Raw genomic sequence first — 25,382 nt, 5'->3', positions numbered from 1 at the left:
GGGACACTTTTAAGTCTATCTTTGGGCAAGAACTGGAATCTGACCCACACTCAGTACCTCAATAGTTTACTTTGCACAGATCCCTAACAGCTTTGTGACCTGTGAGTAGCTAACAAATCATTCGTATATTAGGCTGAACAAACAGATGGAATGGCAGTGACTTTGAATCAGACAAAAACCTAAGAAAATATAAACTTGGCGAACCATGAGCAGTAGTTGCTTGATGGACAACAGTGACTTTGCCAGTCTCTCTGCAGAGGCAGAGTTGGTTCTATAGGGGCATGTCGCACTAGGGTTACAATTTTTTTTATAAAATGGATCCAGTATGCTTTATCTGCTTCATAAGACCTGTGGCTAATGCACTTCAAGATGTTAAGTACTTTAACAGGTGGTCTGATAGCCAAGTGAGTTTCTTATTAAAGGTAATGCCCAAAAACCTCACCAAATCAGACATCTTCCAAACAACATTCCTTATAACCCACTTTGAATGGTGGGAATTGTTGCAGGTAGTTTTCTCAGATGTAAACCTGAAACCAGTGCACACCATCCATTTCTCCACTCTTCTTATGATCATCTGAAACTGCTCAACAGCTGTTTCGCGCTGGATCAGCAGCAAAATATAGCTACATTGTCCGAAGTAGAACTGTATGTACAAGCTTTCCAGTCATGGGTGTAATGCTGTGTAGTGATAGTGAAAGGGGTAACACACAAGAAACTCCTCTGAGGAACACCATTTTCTTGCTCAAACCTAAATGTCATGACTTTCCACCTCAATATATGAAGTAGTGACATGACAGGAAGGAGCTTAAAAAGATGAAGACATATCTTCAGCAACACTAAAAGTCAAGCAGTCCAAGGATATTCTTTCTCTAGGTCAAAAAACTGTGCTGCCTGTGTGGGGAATACTGTTGTATACCCTTCTCCAGCAAGGTCAATGGTGGAGTGATACATCCTGAACCCAGTCTGGAAGCATCTAAGATGATGTCTGGATTCCAGAATTCAAACAAGATGATAATTCACTATTCATTCCACCTATTTCCTACACAGTTTGCAAAGGCAACACTGTAATATCTATGTGGGCAATTATACTTCTTCCTTGGTTCATTAGGAGGGATTAAAATGGCTTCCCTCCAGGGATGAAAATACTGTCCTCTCACTCAGATTCCCTTGAAAAGGATAACGAGATCTCCTTTAGTCCTCCTGTGAACATGGTATAATGCATTTTATCATGATATGGCAACATGTCATGAGCTGTTACAAGGGAACAATGCTGCTCAGTGAATTCCCTTCTTGAAGTATTATTTGCTTTTTCTTTTTCTTTTACATCAAGATTACTGTAGGGCCATGTATTGAGCACTGGATTTACTTTTAATTCTTCGTCCTCACTTATGTACCAATCTATCACAAGCTATTAAATGCTGGCAATTGACATCTGGATCTCTACATTTGTATATAATACATTTTTTTTTTCTGTAGTTGATGTTCGCCAACATTCCATGACGTTATTTATTAACACATAAATTATACTGTACATGATACAGAAGTGCTATTCAAAGAACATATGGATTCAATATTAACAACATTTGATGACATTACTCAATAATGCTTAAGATGTTATACATTCTATGATTATTTTCAGATGATTCTGCATAGCTGATAGACGACAGCCTGAGAACACGCCCCTATACTTGCTGCTCACTGTACTTGGACATTAATTGAGTACAACATCCATTAGATTTCTGAGGAGACTCCGGAAATTACAGACTGAACCAGAGGACAAACAATCTTCACAGAAATCCTTGTGATTTTGGAATAGATACATCAGCAGCTCACTTGGCCAGTCACAATGTGACCACCCATTCCAATGTCATAATATTATCCACAATAATGACCAGGTTTTCCTTATCTCCAAAGGAAAAAAGTTGTGTTACATTTTATCCATCATCATTCTTAATCTAACTAGAAATGTTGAAGACAGTCAAATGCCATAAAGAAAATCCATAAAAAATTTAGCCAACATGATCATTATATAAAATTTTCCATTGACTGAAGAGAGACACATCAGCACTACTTCAGGCATTGTGGTGCAATATAAGATTTTCGCATGCAAAAAGCAATGTCAGAGCTGGAGAAAGTAATAAATGTTATAAAATTAAAAAATAAAATAAAACATGTACAACCAATTGTGGCTCAAATTAAAATCAGAATTTTCTTGTCTCAGGACATACACACATAAACCTTTGCTTTTAAGTTCAGGAGACTCGTCAATATAGATAATGTGCCAGAGGTACACACAATGTGTCAAAGAAAGAACAAAAAAAATTTAATTTACAGAAATCATTACAAATACGTTTCATTATATTACAAAGGAATCATCTTCATTTCCAAATTGTATGAGTGAATAATAACATTTTTGCACTAGGATGCTGCACAATTTTATCTTCTGTAAACCTAGTTCCATTTGGTGGAAGTTTTTCATTTTTAATTTATTATAAATTTTCATAGTCATGAATTGAGGAGACTGGGATCTGAGTTTTATTCTAGGAGATGCCAATATGCAATTTTCTTTACTTCTTATATTGTACATACTCTGATAATGATTTTCTCTAATTAATTCTGGATTGGTATGTATAAAGACAAAGGTTTCTAAATGTAATAGTAAAAACTTTTAGATCCCTGAATAAAGGTCTGGCAAAATTCTTGCAGTTATCACGGCAGATTAGTGAAGAGATAACTCACTTCTATTTGAAATATACATTTATTGAACATCTGTGCATACGACAATTATGGCTGTTACACTTGTCATGAGCAGAAAGTTCATACCAGACTCGCTAGTCCAAAGAAAAAGGTTCGCTGTGCATCAGAGGCGCCACAAAGGGACCCCCCCCCCCCCCCCCCCCCCCCCCAACCCACCCCATCCTACCCACCCCACAGTAGTGCGGAGCACTGCGGAGGGAAGGCTCACCGGATGAAGTCATAATCTCAGTGCCACTGCAGTGGATGTAGGCGGTGGCCGGTGCGGGAAGTGGGGATGGCAGTGTCGGCAGCCCGGTGGTTCCATTGGCTGCACGTGAGAGGTGACAGCAGGAGGAGACAAGTCGGTCAAAGGTAGTGCAGCTGCATCGAGAGGAAGGTCGATGTTGAGAGACCACGCTGGTTTAACTCTCATAACTGGAAATGTATGGGGCCATCCATGGAGGCTGATGACAAACGTGTTGGTACTGCGATTTAGCACATGGTGAGGGCCCGAATAGGGCAGCTAAAGGGCTGCCCGCACAGTGTCATCCCACAGCTTAACAAAGTCAACCAGGACAGGGAGATTCTTGGTTGCAGAGGGACGTGAATCCTCTATGAACTCGGCGGGGAGAAGAAGGGGCTCGCCATACAGAACCTCAGTGAGCAAGGCATTAAGATCTTCCTTATGAGCCGAGTGAATACCCAGCAGGACCCACAAGAGGGCCTCCAACCATAAGCTTCCGCGGCACATTAGGGCAGCACTGAGTGTGCAGTGCCACCACTCAACAAGGTTGTTTGCCTGTGGGTGGTAAGCTGAGGTATGAAACTTGGTGATGCCACAGAGTTCGCAGAGGTGTGTGAAGAGTGCTGACTCAAATTGTCATTCCTGGTCGGTGGTGAGAGATAGGGGGGCAGCCGAAGCGAGCAACCCACGCAGAGACAAAGTAACAGGTGACAGTCTCGGCTGTGATGTCAGTAAGGGGGACCGTCTCAATCCAGGGGGTCACACGGTCGATAACCGACGAGATATATCTGTAACCCTCAGACGGAGGGAGGGGCTAATGATGTTGATAAGATCATGGCAGAAACAGCCCTTAGGGATGTCAAACTTGCCCAGAGGAGGTTGGGTGTGCCTGCTCACCTTACTGCACTGGCACAGAATGCAAACACAGCTCCAAGCGCGACAGTAGTGCTTGACACTAGGGCAGACAAAGCGCTCCATGACCAGCCACGTCATGGCTAGTGTCCCAGGGTAAGCTAACCCATGCAAGGCAGTAAAGACTCTATGGTGAAGAGCAGTGGGGACCAGGGGGCAAAGTGTGCCCATAGAGGTGTCACAAAGGACAGGGATTGCCAAATCAGGTAGTATATGGGGCTAGACAGAGAACGATGAACCATTGTCTGATCTTAGTTGCTGTATATCGCCATTGTCGGCCTGTAGTCGGGCGAGCTCCTCCAGATTCAGCAGTGTATTTAGCATGCAGATGTGGGGAAGGTAGTCTGCCACAACGTTCTTCATGCCACGGATATAGCATGCATTGTAAGAGTGCTGACAGATATAGTCCATATGGCGGAAATGCCTGGGTGGAAAGTCTTTAGCCGGATTAGTGTTCACGAGTGGCTTGTGCTCAGTATAGATCATGAAGGATCACCCCTCGAGGTCACTATGAAAATGTTTAATCACCTCGTACACTGCGAGCAGCTCACAGTCAAATGCCGACCATTGCACTGGCTCTTACTCAGATTCTTGGAAAAGAAGCAGAGGGGCTGGGTGGAGTCAGCAGTGTGCTGCTGCAAAACGGCACCCACAGCTGAATCAATGGTATCAGTCGTGATCAAGACACGGGTCTCAGGGTCAGGGTGGGCAAGTGTGACAGCTTTGGCTAGAGCATTTTTAAAGTTACAAAAGTGTCGAGCATTGGTTGGGTCCACTTCAACTTCCGTTTTCCAGTGGTGTTCTTGCCAGAGAGAGCATTGGTGAGGGCCATTTGGACAGAGCCAGCTTGAGGAATATGGCGGTGGTAAAGGTTTGCCATACCCAAAAAATGACAGACCTGAGCCTAGTCCTCAGGAAAGGAAGTTTATGTACGATTTTGACACAAGAACTTGTCAGCCAGAGGCCGTCGGTAGAGACGGAATGGCCAAGGAAGGCAATGGATGTGTAACATAGTAGAGATTTATCATGGTTGATTACCAAGCCATTGCCAGTGAGGGCTGAATGGACTGAAGCGAGGTGAACTTGATGCTCGTCAGCGGAGGAAGAAAAGGTAAGGATATCACACAAGTAAGCATAAGCAAAAGGCAGAGCAAGCAAAATGGAATCATTGAAACGCTACCGTGTCAGCACAGCATTTTTCAATCCATAAGGCATGTAACAGTTTTCAAATAGGCCGAAAGGCGTGATGATGGCCATCCTCTCAATATCTGGTGGATGCATGGGAATCTAGTACAAAGAAAAAGGTAGAACCAAGAAGCAACTGTGTGAAATCTTGGATATGTGGTATAGGGTAGTTATCGATAACGGTGCACGCATTAAGGGACCTGCAGTCCCCGCACATGCGTAAGGTGCCGTCCTTTTTGGGAGCAAGGTGACTAGGAGAAGACCAGTTGCTATCGGACGGGTGGAGGACACTCTGAAGGCAACAGATCCTGAATGATCTCCTTTGTGCGCAAACTTTTGGAACCATTAAGGTGCCTGGCCTTATAACAAACAGATGGGCCATCGGCGGTGCAAATCTTAGGCAAGTGCCATTACTGACGGCCGATAATCATATAGGTGAGTTGGCATGAGGGGTCAAGAAGGAATCCACAGGCAACATCGGTTCACTGACCTTGACAAACCAAGGCGATGTAGGCAAGGTGTCGGCTGTATTCAGCAATGGAAGGCGCGATGCAGGAGTAAAGTGGCGCAAAGAATCTGTAGGGCGCATGCAGGTGCATCTTGGGAGATTCTTCCACAGTGATGCGAAATAAACAGCAGGCGCTGGAATGCTTGACACTGGAGCAGGTTGGTGAGGAGACTCTGTAGAGGCATATGTGCTGGGCCACCTCACTGTGGGGCTGCAGATAGGTGATGTATGGTACACTGTAATGTGACAATTCTGCGGAGGCAGTGGTGATGTGGGTGCATAACTCATCATTCTGAGTGCAGAGTTCATCGATCTGGGAGCACACATATGACAGATCAGAGAGAGCATGTGTGGTAAGCGCAGCCAAGGAGGCAGAGAGTGAAGTAGTGCTGAAATCGGGTGTAGACAGAAGTGTAGAGTCGGACGTGTGGCGGAGCATGGTGGCCTGCAAGTCTGGTGAAAGTTCGTAATGGTATAGAAAATCCAACCCAATCACAGGTTCACCCACAATGGCAGCATGGAAGGTCCAAGGGAAAGTGTGAAGTGGTGAGAGGTGAAGCGACGTCTTGATGAAGCCATGGACCGCAACGGGAAAACGGTTGGCAGCAATCAAGGCCAGGGTAGTGGGAGATAGCGTGTTGACAGTGTGCTTGGATGGGATGATGCTAATGTTGGCACCAGTGTCGACGAGAAAGTAGATGCCTGTCGAAATATTTGTGGCACAGAGGTGTCGCATCGCTGAAGTGGGTGGTGCAGCATCGGAAGATAGGCGCCTAAAGGTACGTGGTGGGACATGGCACCTAAAAGTGCCTGCCAGTCTCATTTGGGGAGGCGCAGGGTGCGCAGCAGTCATGGGCAGCATCCCTGTATGTAGCGTGGAACCAGCACAGCAGATGGGCCGGGTAGCGGTCCGGCGAGGTGCAGGCAGGGGTAGCGGCTGACTGCGGCAGGGTCGGTAGCTGATCGGGCCACTGCTCAGGTGAGGTTGGCAGCTGTCAGGAGCCCACTGGCACTACATCATGTAGGCCACTAGGTGGCAGCTCCTAATGGGCAGCTGAGGCATTGAGGCAAGGGTGTCGGCCACTGCTGGTTGGGCACGGAACTGGAGGCACAGGTGTTCCAGCTGAGTAGGATGGTGGAGATGTCATTCATGACAGGTGGTGTCAGCAACGAATGACAGAGAAAGCCTGATCCACCGTCCATAATCGAACCTTGAGTGGGACAGCGATGTGAGGCGGGTGATGAAGCTGCAGATCCAAAGGCATTTTGTCCATCCACAACGTCCAGTGAGCAGTGTTAGGCAATGCGTGGTTGTCGATTAAAGCACATAGAGCCCACCAAAGTAGTGAAGGGATGCGATCATCAAGATGCTCCGCATGTATAATGTGACGGATAGCCCCCACCGGAGGGCAGGAAAGAAGCTCGATAGACGGTGACTTGACCATTGAATATTTGTGTGAGGCAGGCAGTGAGAGGAGCAAGTTGCTGATGAGGTCCATATGTGCGTGGAGATGGCTCACCAGGCAGACTAAATGGGCGCCAACGTCAGAGATGCCGTGGATGTCCAGGAGGTGGTCCAACCAAGTTTTTGGGTTGTATTTTTGCTATGCAGGTAGCTTAGGGAATCTACCTGGTAACACATGTTTAGTCTGCTCCGGCAGCTGGAAATCGGTGCGGCTGGAGCAGGACGCCTCCGACGTTGAAAGTGCGGTAGCAGTGCATGGTGCATTGCCCGAGGTCTGGTTGGGGTGGTGTCCGCATGCAGCACACGATACGGAGGGAGCGGATGTGGGTGTATAGGCCACCAAGGTGTGTCCACCCAGCAAACCTGATGAAGAATGCAGCACGGGTGCAACGGCTGGTACCGTTGCAACTGTGAGCAGGGGTCAGTCGTGCTGGAGCCACAGGGTTGTGGACCCGAGAACCGGAGCTGGCTGAAGGGTCAGCACCATTACGAAAGTGAGCGGAAGGTGGTCATGGTGCAACCACAGTGTGATGATCACGGAAACCAGCACGATCGAGGCGACCAGCATCACCAAAACAGCATGCGGGGAGGTGCTGCACACTATGTAAATGAGAACGTGCTACACCGTACTTTGTAACGTTCGATTCACCGTCCTAGAAGTTTCCTGGTGCACCAATCCGTCCCGAAGGCGACAATGTACACGAAGGATAGACCGCAATGTCTTTAACTGGATCTTCCTCCATGTTGTGGTTAGATGGCAGGCGCTGTCCATGTTGAGGCTACTGTTGTGCTGCCACACTACGCGGCAGCTTTGTTGAACCGAGTAAGGTTAGGTGGCTGCCGGCATGGCCCGCCACAAATAACTGTTCACTTTTAATCAAGTTCGAAGGAGGTACACTTGTCCACTCATGGCTGCAATTGGCAGAGTTAATGGGGCCTGTTACACTTGCGCCGAAAGTCACAGGTAGATTGTGGTGTGAACAGTGCAATCTGGCAGATGATGTGAGTCAATGATGAAAACAAGCACAAATAATGCTGGATGCGATGTCAACAGTGTCAGGGTCATTGCTGTGATTATAATGGGAGATTAGTCGAGAAATAACTCACTTCTACATGAAATATACTTTTATTGAACACTTGTACATATGACAATTATGGCTGTTACACATATCACGAGCACAAAGTTCACACCAGACTCACTAGTCCGAAGAAAAAGGTACCAAAATACAGGGCACTCTGTGCCAGAGACGCCACACTCTTTAGGCTTAATATTACACATATTCCTAATAACAGCTATTTGAAGTAATAATATTCTATTTATGCTACTTGCATTCCACCAAAGGTTATTCTGTATTTTATAATAGCTTCAAAATAGCTGTAGTAAACAACTTTCCTAGTGTCAATGTCACTTGCATAGGATAACACTGTCATTGCAAATGCAAGACCATTTAACTTTTTTGCTATGTAGCGAGAGTGAGAAGATCAGGATAATTTTTTTTTTCTAAAAAATCCCCAGAAATTTGACAGATTAGGCTTCTCTAAATTCCTGATTTTTATTGGAATTTGGAAGTCAATTGATTTTGGTGGTTTTCCTTTTTACTCTCTCTGTATAGTATTAATCCACTTACATCAAACCAATCTTTTAAACTATTTAGGGACTCAATGACTCTTTGAATAATTTTTTCTGTGACCTCGCTTTCAATGAGTACAGATGCGTCGTCTGCAGATAAAATTGAGCGGGATGTTATATTTTGAAGTAAATCGTTTACATAAAATAAAAACAGGATTGGGCCTAAGATGCAATCTTGTGGGACTCAATGTGAAATAATTTTCCATTCCGAGAAACAATTTACTATGCCTGACATTACAATTACTCTTGGTCTTCTGTCTGTTAAATATCGTTTGATCAATTTCAAATCACTACCATTTATTCTGTATCTTTCTAATTTATGTAAAAATAGAGAATGGTTTACATAGTCAAAAGTCTTCGTAAGGTCACAGAAAATTCCTGTAACTTTTTGGGATGTGTCCAGAAATACGCAAATTTTCCCAACACATCTATCAGTGACACATATTGTACTCTTCCCTTTCTGCAAACCAAACTGATTTAATGTGATGGTATTAGATTTTGCCATGAAGCTTGGATTCCAACAACTTTTGGAACACTTTTGAAAATATTAGGAGAAAACATACTGGTCAGTAGTTTTCTACATCTTCCTTTCTGGAATGCATCTGGGAAGCACCCACTTTAAATTACTGGTTTATTATTTCAGATAGGGGTCCTGACATTACACTAGAAACTTTTTTAATTACTTAATTACTATAGTAGGTATTTCATTACATCCAGTCAAAGCTTTTATTTTTAAGGGAGAATACAGCTTTTTCTACAGATTTAGCTGTAATTCATTCAAGCTGTGTCACAGCTCACCTTTTATCTTCATTGAAACCAAAGGGTTGAAGATTATCTAGGCAGCCACTTTCATCAACATCTGATCTTCAAACATTTATTAAAAAAACTTACTGAAATATTCTGATAATTCTGAAAGGTGTACAATGGATCTGTCACCTATCTATCAAGATTGTAAATTTGTGGACTGCTGGCTAGGACACCTGAGTTCAGATTTCAAACTGACCAAACTGCCTTTAATTTATTTGTATGGTTCAGAATACATTTTTGTGTGCCATTTCTTTTGCTGTCTTTACCACTCTTCCAAATTTAGTGTTAGATCTTTTTACATTGTTTATAAAATCTACATTTGCATTACTTTTCAGTTTATTATGTAACTGACTTCTTCTGGCGCTTGACATTTTTATACTAGCAGTTACCCATTTCTGTTTGCTAGTCATTTTTATGGCAGACTGTACAAGGAAATATTTGATTAAAACAAACAAAATATCCCCAAGAAATCTGTCTAAGTTTCATAACTTGTAGTACAATGATCACTGACAGTCTACTTCTGTAAGCCTACAATAAAACAAGATTATAATTTCCTTACTGAAGCATTGTTTGATGCACGTTTTTCTAATGACTGATTAATTTACTTTTGGTAGCTCCAAAAACAGTGCAGAATAATCTGAAGTACATACATCAATGGAGAATTTTTTTGTATCATGAAATGAACAATATGTCAGAATGTTACCTACATAGGTTGCAGTTTGTTTACTTTCTCTTGTGAATTCTGTGAAGTTTAGCTTGAAACCAAATGTTTCAATCAGATCAATAAATTTTGTTGATTAACTGGATTCATTTATTATGTTTATGTTAAAATCAGAAGCTATGATAATCCTTTTCTTTTGCTCTTTCATTAGTTTCTGTAAGAGACTCCTTAGTTTAAACAGAAATACTTTCATTACTTCTTTACTTGGGATTCTGTATAGTGAACTTATTACAATATTTTGTCTCTCTAATTCCATACTGCAACTTTCAAGCATGTTCTCATCATTTAGAAAATTAAAATCATCTCTTAACTCACATGTTAAAGAATATTTAATTAGTATGCAGGGAGCCCACTAAATTTTTTCACTTCTACAAAAGCTACCAGATACAACATACTTCCCTACATTATTTAGCCAAAGTTTGTTTAGGCAAAGGACTGATATATAAGGGGTGTTCAAAAAGAAATGAGCTGAAGGCATAATTAAAGAATCCAGTACTTGTATGTTAGAAGTTGTTGAGACACTCGTCCCATTGTAACACAAGGCAGTGAATGGCTGTCTCATAAATTCCTGGGGCTGCAATGTTAACCAGTTCCACAAGTAAAGATGGACTTTGTCATCCGAGGTGAATCGTTTGGCCCTCAGAGCCTTTTTAAGGGGACCAAGAATGGCGTAATCACAGGGAGAGAGGTCCGAACTGTACGGAGGGTGGCTGAGAACCTCCCATTTGAATTTCTGCAAAAGTGTCACAATTTTGTTGGCTGTATGAGGCTTTGCATCGTCATGGAGCAGAATGACCACAGGAGTGAGATTGCCTGGTCATTCGATTTGATCACTTGACGGAGGGTGGTCAAGGTTTGCGAGTAGCACTGTGACATTCACTGTTGTCCCTTGCTGCAGGAAGTGAATCAGAAGGGAGCGTCTTAAAAAGGCTCTGAGGGGAAAATGATTCACCTCAGAAGACGATGTCCAGATGTATATGTGGAACTGGTTTACATCGTAGCCCCGGAAATTTTATGAGATAGCCATTCACCGCCTTCTGTCACAGTGGGACAAGTGTCTCAACAGCCAGGGTCAATACTTCTAACATATAGGTACTGGTTTCTGTAATTATGCCTCTGACTCATTTCGTTTTGAATGCCCAAACCCTAACGTGTTTAAATGTAGGGCACCCTGTACTAAGCGGCCTGGATATAAAAATGTTGTTCCTAGACTGGTACACTGTTCTCTGACACTAGAGGTGTGGTACAAATAGGGAATACCATTTTGTTTTTCGTTCATAAATTTCTCAGTTTTTCACACTAAGTAAACAAAATAGCTGTAGCCATACTTTGGGATGTATTTTAATTCTTACTACATTTCTGAACACATACTATGTTAGAAACATTTTTAAATTATGCATAACGCTAAGTTTGACACTTTTGGCTCTTCAGAAAATGGGGTACAAATATGGAATAGTCCATTCATTTCAAGTCCATTAAAGTTAAAAGAAATAATAAAAAATCTAATAATTCATTGGCAAAGGAAACACTTCAAAACGTGATAATGCAGTAGAAAAACCAACAAAATATATCATTTTAAGTTTCTACATTCCTTACTCTAAGTAATTTCACTAGCAGAAGTCAGACACCTAGCCTCCTTTATTGTAACTTGCACATTCAGTGCACAGCCACATTTTGCACATTAGACATGTTACCCATTCTTACCATGCCTTATTCTGTGAAAATTTACCTGGGCAAAAGAGACAATTGGCATTTTCATTAGTGACTACATGGCTGTCCAGAATGCTACTGAGGGTGGACAAATCATCTCTCACACTAAAAACATCGTCTTCAGAATCAGATGATTCTTAGTGCCTAGTCTTTGGAGGCCACTGCTTCATTGTCTCCAGTTTATTTGTTGCTGTCACCGATACTTCAAGAGATCTCTTTTATGGAAATGGGGTAAATAATGCTGAAGAAACTCCTTTGCTCCCCTGGTGCCTGGCCTCTTCTGTATTTGAGGAATGGGTGAGATTTGCCAAGGTGTAATTTCCAGTGTAGCAGATAATGTTCTTGTCTCGGCTTCAGCACTACTCTTTCCATTTTTAGAAGCCACAGAACTTGCATATGTTTCATTGACAGGGTCATTGTGTAAGTCCTAAATTATCCCTTCATTGCTGGCAATGAAATCTTCATCCTTGAAAATATGAGTGTTTAATGAGTATGTTCCTGTCACCCTAAACCCATTTACTACTGTCTTCCCCATCTGACCTCTCCAAACAATTTAGTTATGTGCATGATTGTTACTGGATGTGCGTTTTTCCCTCATCCATAATCGTACCTACTCACAGTAAAAGACTTTCAAAGAACTCATGAGAGTTCTCTTCAGCTGTTGCACCTTGTGGAAGATGTGAAAAGGTAGCCCATCCCGAATAAGAAGCACCAGTAATTCTGCTGTTGGCTTCATCTTTCTAAAGAAATGTTAAACCCAGTCTGCTAAGAGCTGTCTTTGAATCGTGGGCCACCCTTCATTAGCTGACTGCTGCAGTTCGTATGAGAGAATATCATCATGGGTGGAACAAAACAGCCTGTAGCACTCACACAGTCAAAGGTGATCCACACTCTGCAGAAGCGATGGCTGCCACTTGTCACTTTCCCTTTCTTTCAATAACATGGGGAACTTTGCTCTACACAATGCTTAGCTAGGTTCCTCAACATTGTATATTCTATCTGGTGGAAAGACGTTTTTCTCCATCTCTCGTGAGAGCGAAGAGAAAAACATTGCCACATTTTCTCTTGTGAAACCTAGAGATCTATTAAATGAGGTTGCTGTGGGTTTTCAAATTGAAATATCCTTTTTGTGCCACTTCAAGAAAAGGCGTAACCATACTCTTCCAGCCCATTCACCCAAAATGGATTATTTTTATTATTGGCTTTGGCAAACTGAAATTCCATCGGGTACGTCCAAAAAATTTACTTTCCATTGTCATGCTATATTCACTCAGCTGTTGTTCTTGTTTGATAGATAGAACAGTTTTTCGGCCAAGTTTGGTCTTTGTGGCTAAATCACCTGGTAAATCTGATTGTACTAGCCTAAACAGAGTGGCCCTGGGAACTTGGAAAGTTTTTGCCGCGTTCAGGAAGCCTATCTTCTTTCCTCTAAACTTTTTAGCTGCTGTTTGCATAGCAGACTCGTCCTACTGTTTTTGAGCCATGAAGTCATTTCTGTAGCAATACCTACAAATAAAATAGGCTGTGAAAGTACAGTACAAACACGGAATACTATGGTATAAATGTGGAATAGTTGTATTCCATATCGGTGACACAGCCACCTTGAAATTCAGAAATGCAAATAAAATTAAGAATTAAATTTAAATAGGCAACAAACATGCCATGTTACAGCTTAATGTATCAGCTAAACATCTGTTTAGAAAACATATTAATAATTTATATATTATGATAAGAATGGAACTGAAAAACACCAATCTTCAATAGTTATTCCTGCCATTGAATTGATTACAACAGCTTCACTCACTCACAATCGCTGCCTTATGAATGCATCTCAAAGCAGTCTACAGTTGCTGAACATAGTTTTCAAACAGATCACCAAGGTACAGCACTTACAAGGTTTGGCACCACATTATTTCATGGCACTCCCTCTATTTCACATTGGTACCTCTCCTTCTACAGATTACTTTGTCTACATGTTTGTCACTTGCTGATTTTCTACAGATAACGCCACTTACTGCCACTTTTGATGCTGAAAATACTTTTTTTGCTGTTACGATCACATTTCTTGTTCATTGATGATGGTCTTCCTCATGGTAGCTTTGAAGGGAATTCATCCCCACAGTGATAAACTGCTTTGTAATTTGCATTACAATTTACCCATTTCATTAGGCTATGTTTTGCTTCAAGAACATTCACCAAATGCTTATTTAACTGATGAGTTATCCCTAGGTGAACATAGATTGTGCAGCTGGGAGCTACTACATTTTGAAGCATAGAATCTCCAATTATTAGGAATTCATTTCTGATATTTTGTTCAGTGCTGTGCGTACTATTTTTGTAATTTATGTTGGTCCATTTATATTTGTCTGTTAGTTTTGTATGTTGTTTGGTATTTCCACTGTATTCATCAAATCTAAAACTTCATCGTGCTCACATACATTCATGACCAAGGAAACTCATCATTTAAAAATTTTAAGCTGACTTATATGCACTATTTTTAGTCTGACCTATATGTACTTAACACAAACAGCGCAATATGAATATATAACCACAATGTGCATTAGGTACATTAAAATCATCATTAATATTTCAATATAACATGAGAATATGAGCAGTTAAATTCAAACTTTTTAGTCAAAATAATAATGGATGACAACCATGGACCACAGAAGATCAAACCACAGCATTAATCTGATATAGCTGAAGATAAATTTTAGAATATTTGATATGATTATGACCAATTTTACATCATCCAAGGAGCTATAAAACTATTGTGTTATTAATTCTTATCTGTGACACAAGTCTGGGACTCTGATTATCTTAGAATTGTGAACACATTAAGAAAACAAAACTACTGTCTCATCCATTACCTGTTGTTATCCAAGAGCCTGGAACCCATACGAGTTTACAATAATGAAGAGATTGAGAAGATAATTCAGTCACTGTAAGACTACAATGAGATTAAAACTGACTGCTGTGAGAAATGTTATAGCAGCTTCAGTCACTGTATGCTGAGGAATGTACAAACATGAACAAACAGTTTTTTTATCTTCTCTAACAGCAGTCTGAAATTATGTAAGAGCTTAACCCTCATAAGGCACTACATGTTGTTACGACTATGTAGAAGGAGAAACTGTTATAAAACAAATTCATTACCTCATCACAGTTAAAAACAAGCACCTGACGTCCCATCAATCCACCAAGGGCCTTCACAGATTCAGTCTTCCCTGTTCCAGCAGGACCATATGGATTACCTCCAAGACCCATCCGCATTGCCTAAATAAATATGAAAGAGAAAGTAGACAGAAATGTATAGAGGCTTCACTACTTTAAATTTTCTATACAGAGGTGATTATTGTGTGTGTACAGAGCTGATTATTGTGTGTGTGTGGAGGGGGGGGGGGTCTAAATAACATAGATTGCATTCTGTAGTACTGTTAAAATACACTGATGTGCCAAAAGTCATGGAACAGCAATACGCACATATACAGATGGTGGTAGTATCGTGTACACAAGGTATAAGAGAGCAGTGCATAGGTGGAGCTGTCACTGCATGAAATAACCCCAGAAATCAACATGGATTGTCAGTGAACACATCCATCAGGACAGTGCACTGAAATGTGGCATTAATGGGCTGTGGCAGCAGACAACCAACGCGAGAGCCTTAGCCGACAGTATGACATTGCCTCAAGTGCCTCTCCTGGGATCATGACTACACCAATTTGACCCTAGATGATTAGAAAACTGTATCCTGGTCAGATGAGTCCTGATTTCAGTTGGCAAGAGCTGATGGTAGGTTTCGACTGTGGCATAGACACCACAAAACCGTGGACCCAAGTTGACAACAAGGCACCATGCAAACTAGTGCAGTGATGGCTCCATAATGGTGTTTGGCTGTTTTTACATGGTACGGACTGGGTACTCTGATCAAACTGAACTGACCACTGACTGGAAATGGTTATGTTTGGCTACTTGGAAACGATTTGCAGCCATTCATGGACTTCATGTTCCCAAACAACAATGTCATGTCACTGAGCCACAATTCTTCATGATTGGTTTAATGAACATTCTGGATAATTCAAACAAATGATTTGGCCATCCAGATCACCTGACCTAAATCCCATTCAACATTTAGGTCAGTTCATGCAGAACATTTTGCACCAGCAACACTTTTGCAGTTATGAACAGCTATAGAGGCAGCATGCCACAATATTTCAGCAGGGAACTACCAGAAATTTATTGAGTCCATGTTACATGGAGTTGCTGCACTACACCAGGCAAAAGGAGATCCAACACAATATTTGGAGGTGTCCCATGACCTTTGTCATGTCAGTGTATATCACATTAGGACAGAAAATAGGTGACTTTGAAACAGTCTGTACACCTTTAAGAGTAGAGCTGAATCACAGAATCCCCCCCCCCCCCCCCCCAAAGTAAGAAATCACCAACAAGAGTGAACCCACAGTCCAGCTCACATTTGAGTTTCTAGTGAGAGACATGACGACTTCAGAGGCATATGGAGATATAAAAAAAGGACCTGGTTTTTCTCATCAATCAACCAAGGATCTTGACAGACTCAGTATCCCCTTTTCCAGCAGTATTACAAGCATTATCTCCATGCACTGCCTGAGAGGTGCAAGAGACACTCACATACAAACATTCAAAGAAGAAGAGATCTTTGACAATATTCTGTAACACTGCAAAGGACACAGATATAAATATATGAAAAGACAGATACACATGCAGAATCTTGAAAATTAATTGACCACAGAAAGCATTCAAGGTGGTTTCAGAGCATGATGCACAACAGGACCAAATTGAATGATGGCAATTCACCAATCCTCGGGTTAGAACAGCTCTCATGAAACAATGAATGTAGAGCATACATGCAGGCATGAAATGGAGCAAAATGTATCAAACCCCCTTGCAAGGCACATTTTACAGACTGTTTGCCCCTTTACTGAGTGGTCAGCAAGCCTGACAGCCATGTAAAAGGACCAGGTTCAATTGCCAGCCAGGTCAGATATTTTCTCTGCTTGGGGTCTGGTTGTTATGTTGTCCTCTTCACCATTTCACCATCATTGACACAGAAGCCATCCACTGTGGCATCAACTGAAAAGATTTGCAACTCAACTGCCAAACTTCCCCAGACAGGGACTACTGGCTACCAATGCCATATGATCATTTCATTTTTCACAGGCTTGTTGTGGATAAGTGTCTCAAAACATAAAAAAGTAATCAAGGCTCCAACAACATTATTATATGTCATCCATATAGGAGAGAAAAATCATGATGAAGGGGAAGGAAGGCAGCTGAGAAACGAGAAATTTCTGGAAAAAGTGAGCAAAAGAGAACATGCAACAGTAGGAAGTACAGCATTATGCACCACCAAAAATGCAGGAAAGAATTTTTTCCAAAAAAAAAAAAAAATAAATAAATAAATAAAAAAAAATAAAAAAAAATCCAGAACTATGTTGTTTAAAAGTAAAAAAATCATACAGGCAAAAAAAAAAATAAAAGGGTGGCCGTGGCATACTCTGAGCAGGTACTTGTGGAATGTGGCATAAGCCAATCTGGAATGCAGGATTTGAATTTACAACAGAAACAGTGTGAGACTCAGAGCAACTATGGTAGTCTGTTAAAGAAATGAAGACTCATAACAGAAAAGTGGGCAACAGATCACAGAACATAATAAATGGATGACAGATATATTAAAACATAGAGAACTCATTGAGCTGTAAGAGCTGATAATACTACAGTGGTAAGATATATACCAAGGAATACACAGTCCATAATGAGATTATCTTATTTTTTCTATACCTAATTTTGCAGATAGGATCCACCTCAAACTCAATCATTTGTGAACTGATGAGGATAGGATACACTTCTATCATCACACTGTGATGGCTGAATACACAATGCTGAAATTGAAGTTCTGCAGCTTGACTGGGATGAGGCATTGTCTCTCCTACTCCACTTGACATAGTTCCTCACCACAGTCCAACCATTCAACAGCAGTCCTAACACTGTGTGCTCAGCCAGCACAACGAAATGGTACCAGGGTACCAGGTGTGTGTGTGTGTGTGTGTGTGTGTGTGTGTGTGCGTGCACGCATGTACCCTAGCTCAAAAAAAGTATTTGTCAAAAAGTTAGCAAGCTTTCAGTCTTGTTTATGTGCCTGTAGATGACTCACAACACCTAACATTTAGTGAGTTGTTACCTTTGCTTCTAAATATTTACATTCCACCAGGAGTTCCTATTCCAAACAAAAAAGGTTTCTGCTAGAAGAAATTTATTATACTCCTTAGAGATATTAAAAAAACTTTCTGACAACACATATTATCATGGATGACCACTGTCATATTGAGCTACATATATCCATCATCTCTTACGCAGACAAAAAATAGTTGCTTAATGAAATGAAAAGTTCCAACATTTTGTATGAGGTTTCAAAGGTGGCAGACGAGTTAAAGTATGATGGACTGTGTGTATGAGAAATGCATACAAAGGCAGGAAATATCGCCCATGTGCCACAAACTAATCAACTCCAACATCCCATGGCAGCAATAGCAATATCTAATGAGGCCATTATTATGACAAAAACATCACATTATTTTTTGAAACTTCTAATCTGTGTGTTAACCAGAAAAGGGAAATGTTAACCAGGGAAGGGAATTGGTGCCTGTTTCCATGTATTTTCAAATTAACAACGGGACTGATGAGCTTCTAATGGAGCTGAACGATATTCGTCACCAAGGTGAGACCAAAACTCTTGTGTTCGCCACTGGTATTCAATCTAGAGACAGTAAATATAACTCTTCACCTTCTAGTCTATAAAGGGAGAGTTTGGAATAACTTCAAATGTAGACTTAAGTCTAATAAATATGAGAGCATCAGGCTTTGTGAAAGGCTGGAATGTCGAGACTGAAATAATGAACAACCATAATATCATACATTATATTATCACTTGAAGGGAAACACAAGTCAACATGTGTTGGATACAGGCACATTAAACAATAATTTAAAGAAGTTATGGAGAAAAATTAAAGTTACAGAGAAAATTCATGGAAATTTGCTTAGAAATAAATCCTTTTCATGCACCACATAAAGTAGTCAGCAAATATGATCACCAAATCTACTGGCCACGCTCAAATAAAATGATGGGACAGTAACAGAACATTTCAGAACAGTCAGCTACTTTGTTAATGGAAACATTGCTTCTTGACAATGCAAAAGGAGGTGATAAACAAGATTAGTGGCCGGCCGAGGTGGCCGAGCGGTTCTAGTCCCTACAATCTGGAACTGTGCGACCGCTACGGTCACAGGTTCGAATCCTGCCTCGGGCATGGATGTTGTGATGTCCTTAGGTTAGTTAGGTTTAAGTAGTTCTAAGTTCTAGGGGACTGATGACCTCAGAAGTTAAGTCCCATAGTGCTCACAGCCATTTCAACAAGATTAGCGTAGATTGTGAAGGGTGTTTTGGGAATACTACAAAAATAGTAAACATGCATGTCTTTTTATGTAATAATGAATTAGACAAACAATTTTGTGATTAACAAAGAAAGAAAAAACTTTAAAGACTGGGTGCAGTAAGTGTAGAAGTTATACAAGCCTTAATTGATTAATTGTATACCTACCTGTGTGACCCATATAATGAGATTGTATTGCAGTAATGAGTGCCTGCATCTAGAAAGAATGTTGATGTAGTGGTTATCAATAAAGAACAGGACAAAGATCCAATGATATCCAAATCTTACAGACCCATTTATTGCATGCAAAAGATTTCCAAGATTATCGGCTGCTACTTGACATAAGCTCTACCCAGAGCCTTGTCTGGCTCTGCAGGCAGCTACATAACAGGCAACACAGCTCATATGTGGGGTACAGGGAAGAGTTGTGGTTGTCTGATATCTTTCCACTACTGCTTGAGTCAATGGAATAGTATTCATAAAGTTATTTTAATTCAATTACAGGAGAGACAAACAACATTAGACATAATAAATAAGGCAATATCACTTACAACAGAAACTCATTCTACATACATATCCTTTATATATGTTGATAGATACTAATTGACACTTTTTATAACCTATAGTGGGCAGTGAAAGACAAACAAAAGTCCACCTTGAAACACTGTCCATTGGCATCACTGTATCACCCCACATTTTGGAGTGTACAATTGGAGCCCAATGCAACAAAAGTTACATGACAGTAATAACATAAGCTGATTAGTAAATTTTGAAGATAACAGATTGTTCATTGTAACTGGTGACTAGAGATGAACTGCAGAAGACAAGTGTAATGCACATTTTCAAGACAACATTTTTTGGTGCTGAAACCTGAGAAGGAGCGAGCCAAGAAGAAAAGGACAGACATACAAAGACAAGCTGAAGAACAAGAAAAGTCACGCATTTCTTCTACAATGCAGATCAGTAAAACTACAAATTGTAAAACTTTCTAAGTACTATGCAGGCTCTATGGCAGTAATAAAGTAATTTGATGCTAAGGATATAATTGGGATACTGTGTATAGTTTGTGCTTTCATTGCTGTTTAAATCAAACTGTTGTTTCACTCATAATGGTAATAAGTGCTAGTTGGTAATGCTACTGACAATGCATGTATAACTAGTGCTACTATCGGACAGTTGTTCATTGTATTAGTCAGACTAGGTAGCCTCAGATAATACCAATTAAGGAATTGCTGGACATAGCCAACATTGCCACACATTTCTGAATAACGTGATGAATTGGATATGGTGGAGAACAATTCAGAAGCACAATTATGCAGCTTAAGGAAGAAATACATGAGAGAAAGAGCAAACATTACACACTTCATTGTGGAAGTCGAACAGTTGTCAGACACTGTAGAACTTTTGTATTATAGATACTGTAACATGAGATTACAGATCAGTTTGCACAGGCTCAGCAAACAAGATTATGGGATTCATGATCTATTAGACAATGGCAAATATGAGACAGATATTCAAAAAGGAGAAGAGTCATAGACACGGGAAATGTACTATTTCTCAAAAGTCACACAAAATACAGAAACAGTTTGCATTAAGTTCAAAAAGACTTCTGCCGATCAAGCTTGAGCCCTTTTCAAGTGATCTGAAGACATGGACATGGTTCTGATAGCAGTTTGTTCAGTCAGTCGAAAAGGACATATTAGTAAATGCCGGCAATAAACACACATTTCTTTATGGCTATCTTTCAGCTGAGCTGAAGTATATAGCAGAAGGAATTGTAGCGACAGCAGAGATGTACACAAAAATGAATAGGATGCTCCAATGCTTCTGGCACTAAGGACTGGATAATTCAGGCCCACCTAGCTAACATAAAAGCCACTGAATACCAGTAGCATATTCAGGCTCTCTGGGCTCTTGGGAAAATGTGAGTGAATACAACCAAGTCCTTGCAGTGAAAATTCTTCACACTTTTCTGGATGATGTATGCCACTGCTAGATAGTTCAAGATAAGCATTTGGATTGAAGGAGATATTTTGTAGCTGATGGAGTTTCTGGGCAAGGACGGGGACTGGGTGCTTACCACACAGAATCTGCTTTCATCACACAAAACCACAGCATACTATTCCATCTTGCAAGACATCCTCTGATGGCAATGGTTGAGTTGTGCATATTGGTGCCATGGAATGAGTGGAGCTTGGGCTAGAGGTGTGCATGCTCATGTTCCCACTGCTAATAACAGGTTCACAACAGTTCATGTACCTGTACAATCTGCCACTACCGTATTTACTCGAATCTAAGCCGCACTCGAATCTAAGCCGCACCTGAAAAATGAGACTCGAAATCAAGAAAAAAATTTTCCCGAATCTAAGCCGCACCTGAAATTTGAGACTCGAAATTCAATGGGAGAGAAAAGTTTTAGGCCGCACCTCCAAATCGAAACAAAGTTGGTCCCTGGAATATGAGACACAATTTAGGTCGAATGAATGACGATACAGCTACAGTAGTTTGGTTCGAGTCGTAAGCTTAGCAGTTAAGCTTTACCAGGTAGCCATTGCTATGCGTCAGGTGCTCCGTCCATATTTATACAGGTACCCTTCCTTTTTCACGTGCTTCGTCTGGTTTGAATCGATTGCTTACTTTGCTTTGATCTGATAAGTGCCGTTTTCTCTGTTATAGGTGTTTACGTCACTCTAAGTTGAAAATGCATCATTGTACTGTGTCATGCATTGTTTGTCGCATTCTGATAGTGCATGTTTACGGCCTGTCGCCGCTCGCGGCATGGCTTGCTTTTGTGCGCGCTAGCGCCGCTTACAACTAAAAAGAGGCGAATCGTCTCATTAGCGAAGCAATGTCAAGTTGTTACTTACACTGCTGCTTTCTTTGAGAATGATCAACAAGAACCAAATAATAGGCTGCGTATGATAGAACATGTTCTGAACGAGAGTTAGGCGAAAATTTTTCTCCGTTTGAAAATCTTTGCGGGCGCTTCTTTAGCACATCAAATTCTGCACAGAAATTAGAGTCATCTTAGATTTAAAAATCTAGTCAGTTGCCGTGCTTCATTTCTGACTGTATCACTATTAGGCATAAGAATAATACGAATATAAACATGACACAATACATATATTCTTCCGTGTTTGCTGTTGTCTCACTCTAGTTTCGTAGTTTATTAGGCAGACAGGATTTAAATAAGATAGCAACAAACACGGAAGAATACATGGCAAAATGTTTATATTCATATTATTCTTATGGTGAATGGTGAAGAGAATACTGCTTGTGATTCACATTTCATCAGGTTACTATTAGCAACCATTTCTTCTCACAGTTAGGAAAAAATTCAGAATGTAGAGTTGGCCATATTGAAAAACATCCCAGTCTTGCGAGTCGGATTTTTGTAGTACATTGAAATTCTACTACATTCGGAGATGAACAATACGGAATTTGTATTTACTTCGTTGGATAATGTATGAAAATGCAGTGGTCTAAGCTCGGGGCGGAGAAAAAAAAAGCTCTTCTTCCACTTTTTTTTTTTTTTAACTGACGCAGAGGTTTTGGCGCCAGTATTTATCTTTGTGACTACAAAGCATGCCTGTGTAGCGCTACATATATTCGACGGCAGAAGGTAGTTGTGGCGGCACCTACCAACATTTTTCAGAACTTCCGCTTGCTTTGCACTCGATTCTAAGCCGCAGGCGGTTTTTTGGATTACAAAAACAGGAAAAAAAGTGCGGCTTAGATTCGAGTAAATACAGTACTTCTCTTACAATACAACAATCCTGAAGGGTGTCTGTGCTGCATGGACATCCAGAACCTCTTCTATGGGAGTGAGAATGTTCAGGTGACCACTAATACCAACATCAACAACTTGTGTGGCAGTTCTCCAAAAGGGCCATCCCCTCACTCAGAAGGCCACAATTTGACCCCTTTTCAAATTCACTCAGTTGGCTGCAAGAAGCATCAGTGCATTTCTGTGGCATGTGTGCCTGCTTGCTTCACACCGCACTGAGCCTTCTCACTGTGAGTATTCCTTATTAAAGGGTAGCTATGCCGTTGCGCTACCTGTTGGCACGCAATGTTGAAACCATTATCAGTGAATCTACTATCCCTCACAGGGCATTAGCCATCATCAAATCAAAAGTGATGTCATCTTTCAAGGTGCACATTTTTCGTTTTTTTTTTTTTTTTTTTTTGGCAGTGTATATCATTTGTCATATGCACCAGAAGTGAGTGATTCTTTGATTCGAGCTTGAGTAGAGCAGTTTTTGTCTAGGTTTTTGTACTGTGAACAGTGTGTGTACCTACGTTTTTTATAAAGAAAATTGTGATCTTTGAAAGGGTGCAAGAAGACTCTCTTTAGTACTGTTCAGGAAGTTGAAGCATAATTTCCATGGTTTGCAATGTGTGTAAGGGAAATAAACCACAATATCATGAAAACATGAATAAGTATGTTCAAAAACCTGGACAACAAGAAGATTATGTTTGGGGCCACAGCTGTATTGATGCAACAAGATGAGTATAAAATTATATGCTTATTGCAACAACCATTTTAGAACTTTTTTATTTTCCCCACTGCTGTTTTCTGCTATGACAACTACACGCTTAGATAGGTATTTATCTAGTTGAAGAAATGCTTTTCTTTATCATCACACTATGTAATAATGAGTTTTGAAGCAGTCATAGGAAATGGTAGTGTTAGAAGTTCAAATATATACCCCTGAAATTTGGTGGCATGAACCATCTTGGCTTGCACTCTCTCCTGAGTGATGGCCAACTGATACTCTGACAATACCACCTGGGGAGAATACAAAGAAAAACCACAGACAAGTTCCGTCAATATCTACACTGTCCAATCTCATGAACCTATCTAAATGCAGCTCATACTGTACACTCATTCACACTACAGCATGGACACTCTGTTCCCTACACAACATTCATCAGAAGGAAGAATCTTCAGGAGAGCTTACAGCCACTGAACTATCAGCTGCCTGTATATATTGGAAATGAGTAGCCCAGAGAGATTCCTTTGCCAGGGAACTACATACACTCCAAAATAACTTACTTCTGCCAAGAGAGTAAAAAAAATAACATTGCATGATCCTTTCATGGAAGATAGACTGATGCACATAGGTGGTCAACTGCAATGCACTAGCTTCAACAAGAAACAAAAACATTCTGTGCACCCTGACAGTTCCCACCATTTCACATAGTTGGTTATCCAAGAGACACATGTCTGCCATCATCACTTTTGCATTCATTCTGTACTGACAGAACTCCAAACCGAATTTTGGATCATCATACCCTGTTACACAATCAAAAGAATCCTACCCTTTTGCTTTACGTGTAAGATCCTGAAGGGCCCATAAGGGCAACAAATTGAAGCACTGTTGCCATCAGAAGGAGTTACACCTGCTAAAACATTTGCTGTAACAGGAATAGACATTGCTGGATCATTATTCATCAAAATGAAAGAAAAATGCACAAGCCACATATCACTCTGTTCACATGTGCTACCATGAGAGCAGTGCACCTCAAACTCTGTACACACCTATCAACAAATAAGTTTCTCATGGTATTCCAGGAATTTGCTGCCAGTCATGGACTACCCCATATGATGATTTACACAGACAATGTGAAACACTTCATGCCACTGAAATGGAACTAGCACAGCACTGGAAAGTGTTAACTACCACGAATACTTGCAAATTCCTTACCCACCACAGTATTATATGGAAATTCATTACCTCCTGTGTGGCTCGGTAGGGAGGATGGTGGGAAAGAATGGTGGGATAAAGTATTGTCTCAGAAAGGTATTGGACTCACAAGGTTCAGTGAAGAACACCTGAACAGTATACTGATTAGTACTGGAAGCACTATGAACTCCAAGCCCATCATACAAGGAGATGAACTGACCCTTTCCCATTTTCTGAATGGAGAGAAACTTGCAACAATTTTAACATGACAAGAGCCTGCATTGAACACGAACCTAGCAAAAGGA

At 40.8% G+C, this 25,382-nt stretch overlaps 1 protein-coding gene across 1 annotated transcript in view; it reads right to left on the bottom strand.

Moving 5' to 3' along the window:
* LOC126161972 (cytoplasmic dynein 2 heavy chain 1) overlaps positions 1-25,382 on the bottom strand; it is a 778,966-nt gene that overhangs the window by 468,703 nt on the left and 284,881 nt on the right. The window contains 1 exon segment of the mRNA XM_049918163.1: positions 15,075-15,194. Coding sequence (XP_049774120.1) covers positions 15,075-15,194 — 120 coding nt within the window.

The sequence above is a fragment of the Schistocerca cancellata genome, chromosome 2 (assembly GCF_023864275.1).
Source record: "Schistocerca cancellata isolate TAMUIC-IGC-003103 chromosome 2, iqSchCanc2.1, whole genome shotgun sequence".
NCBI classification, from domain to species: domain Eukaryota; kingdom Metazoa; phylum Arthropoda; class Insecta; order Orthoptera; family Acrididae; genus Schistocerca; species Schistocerca cancellata.
This window is presented reverse-complemented; position numbering and strand designations above follow the sequence as displayed.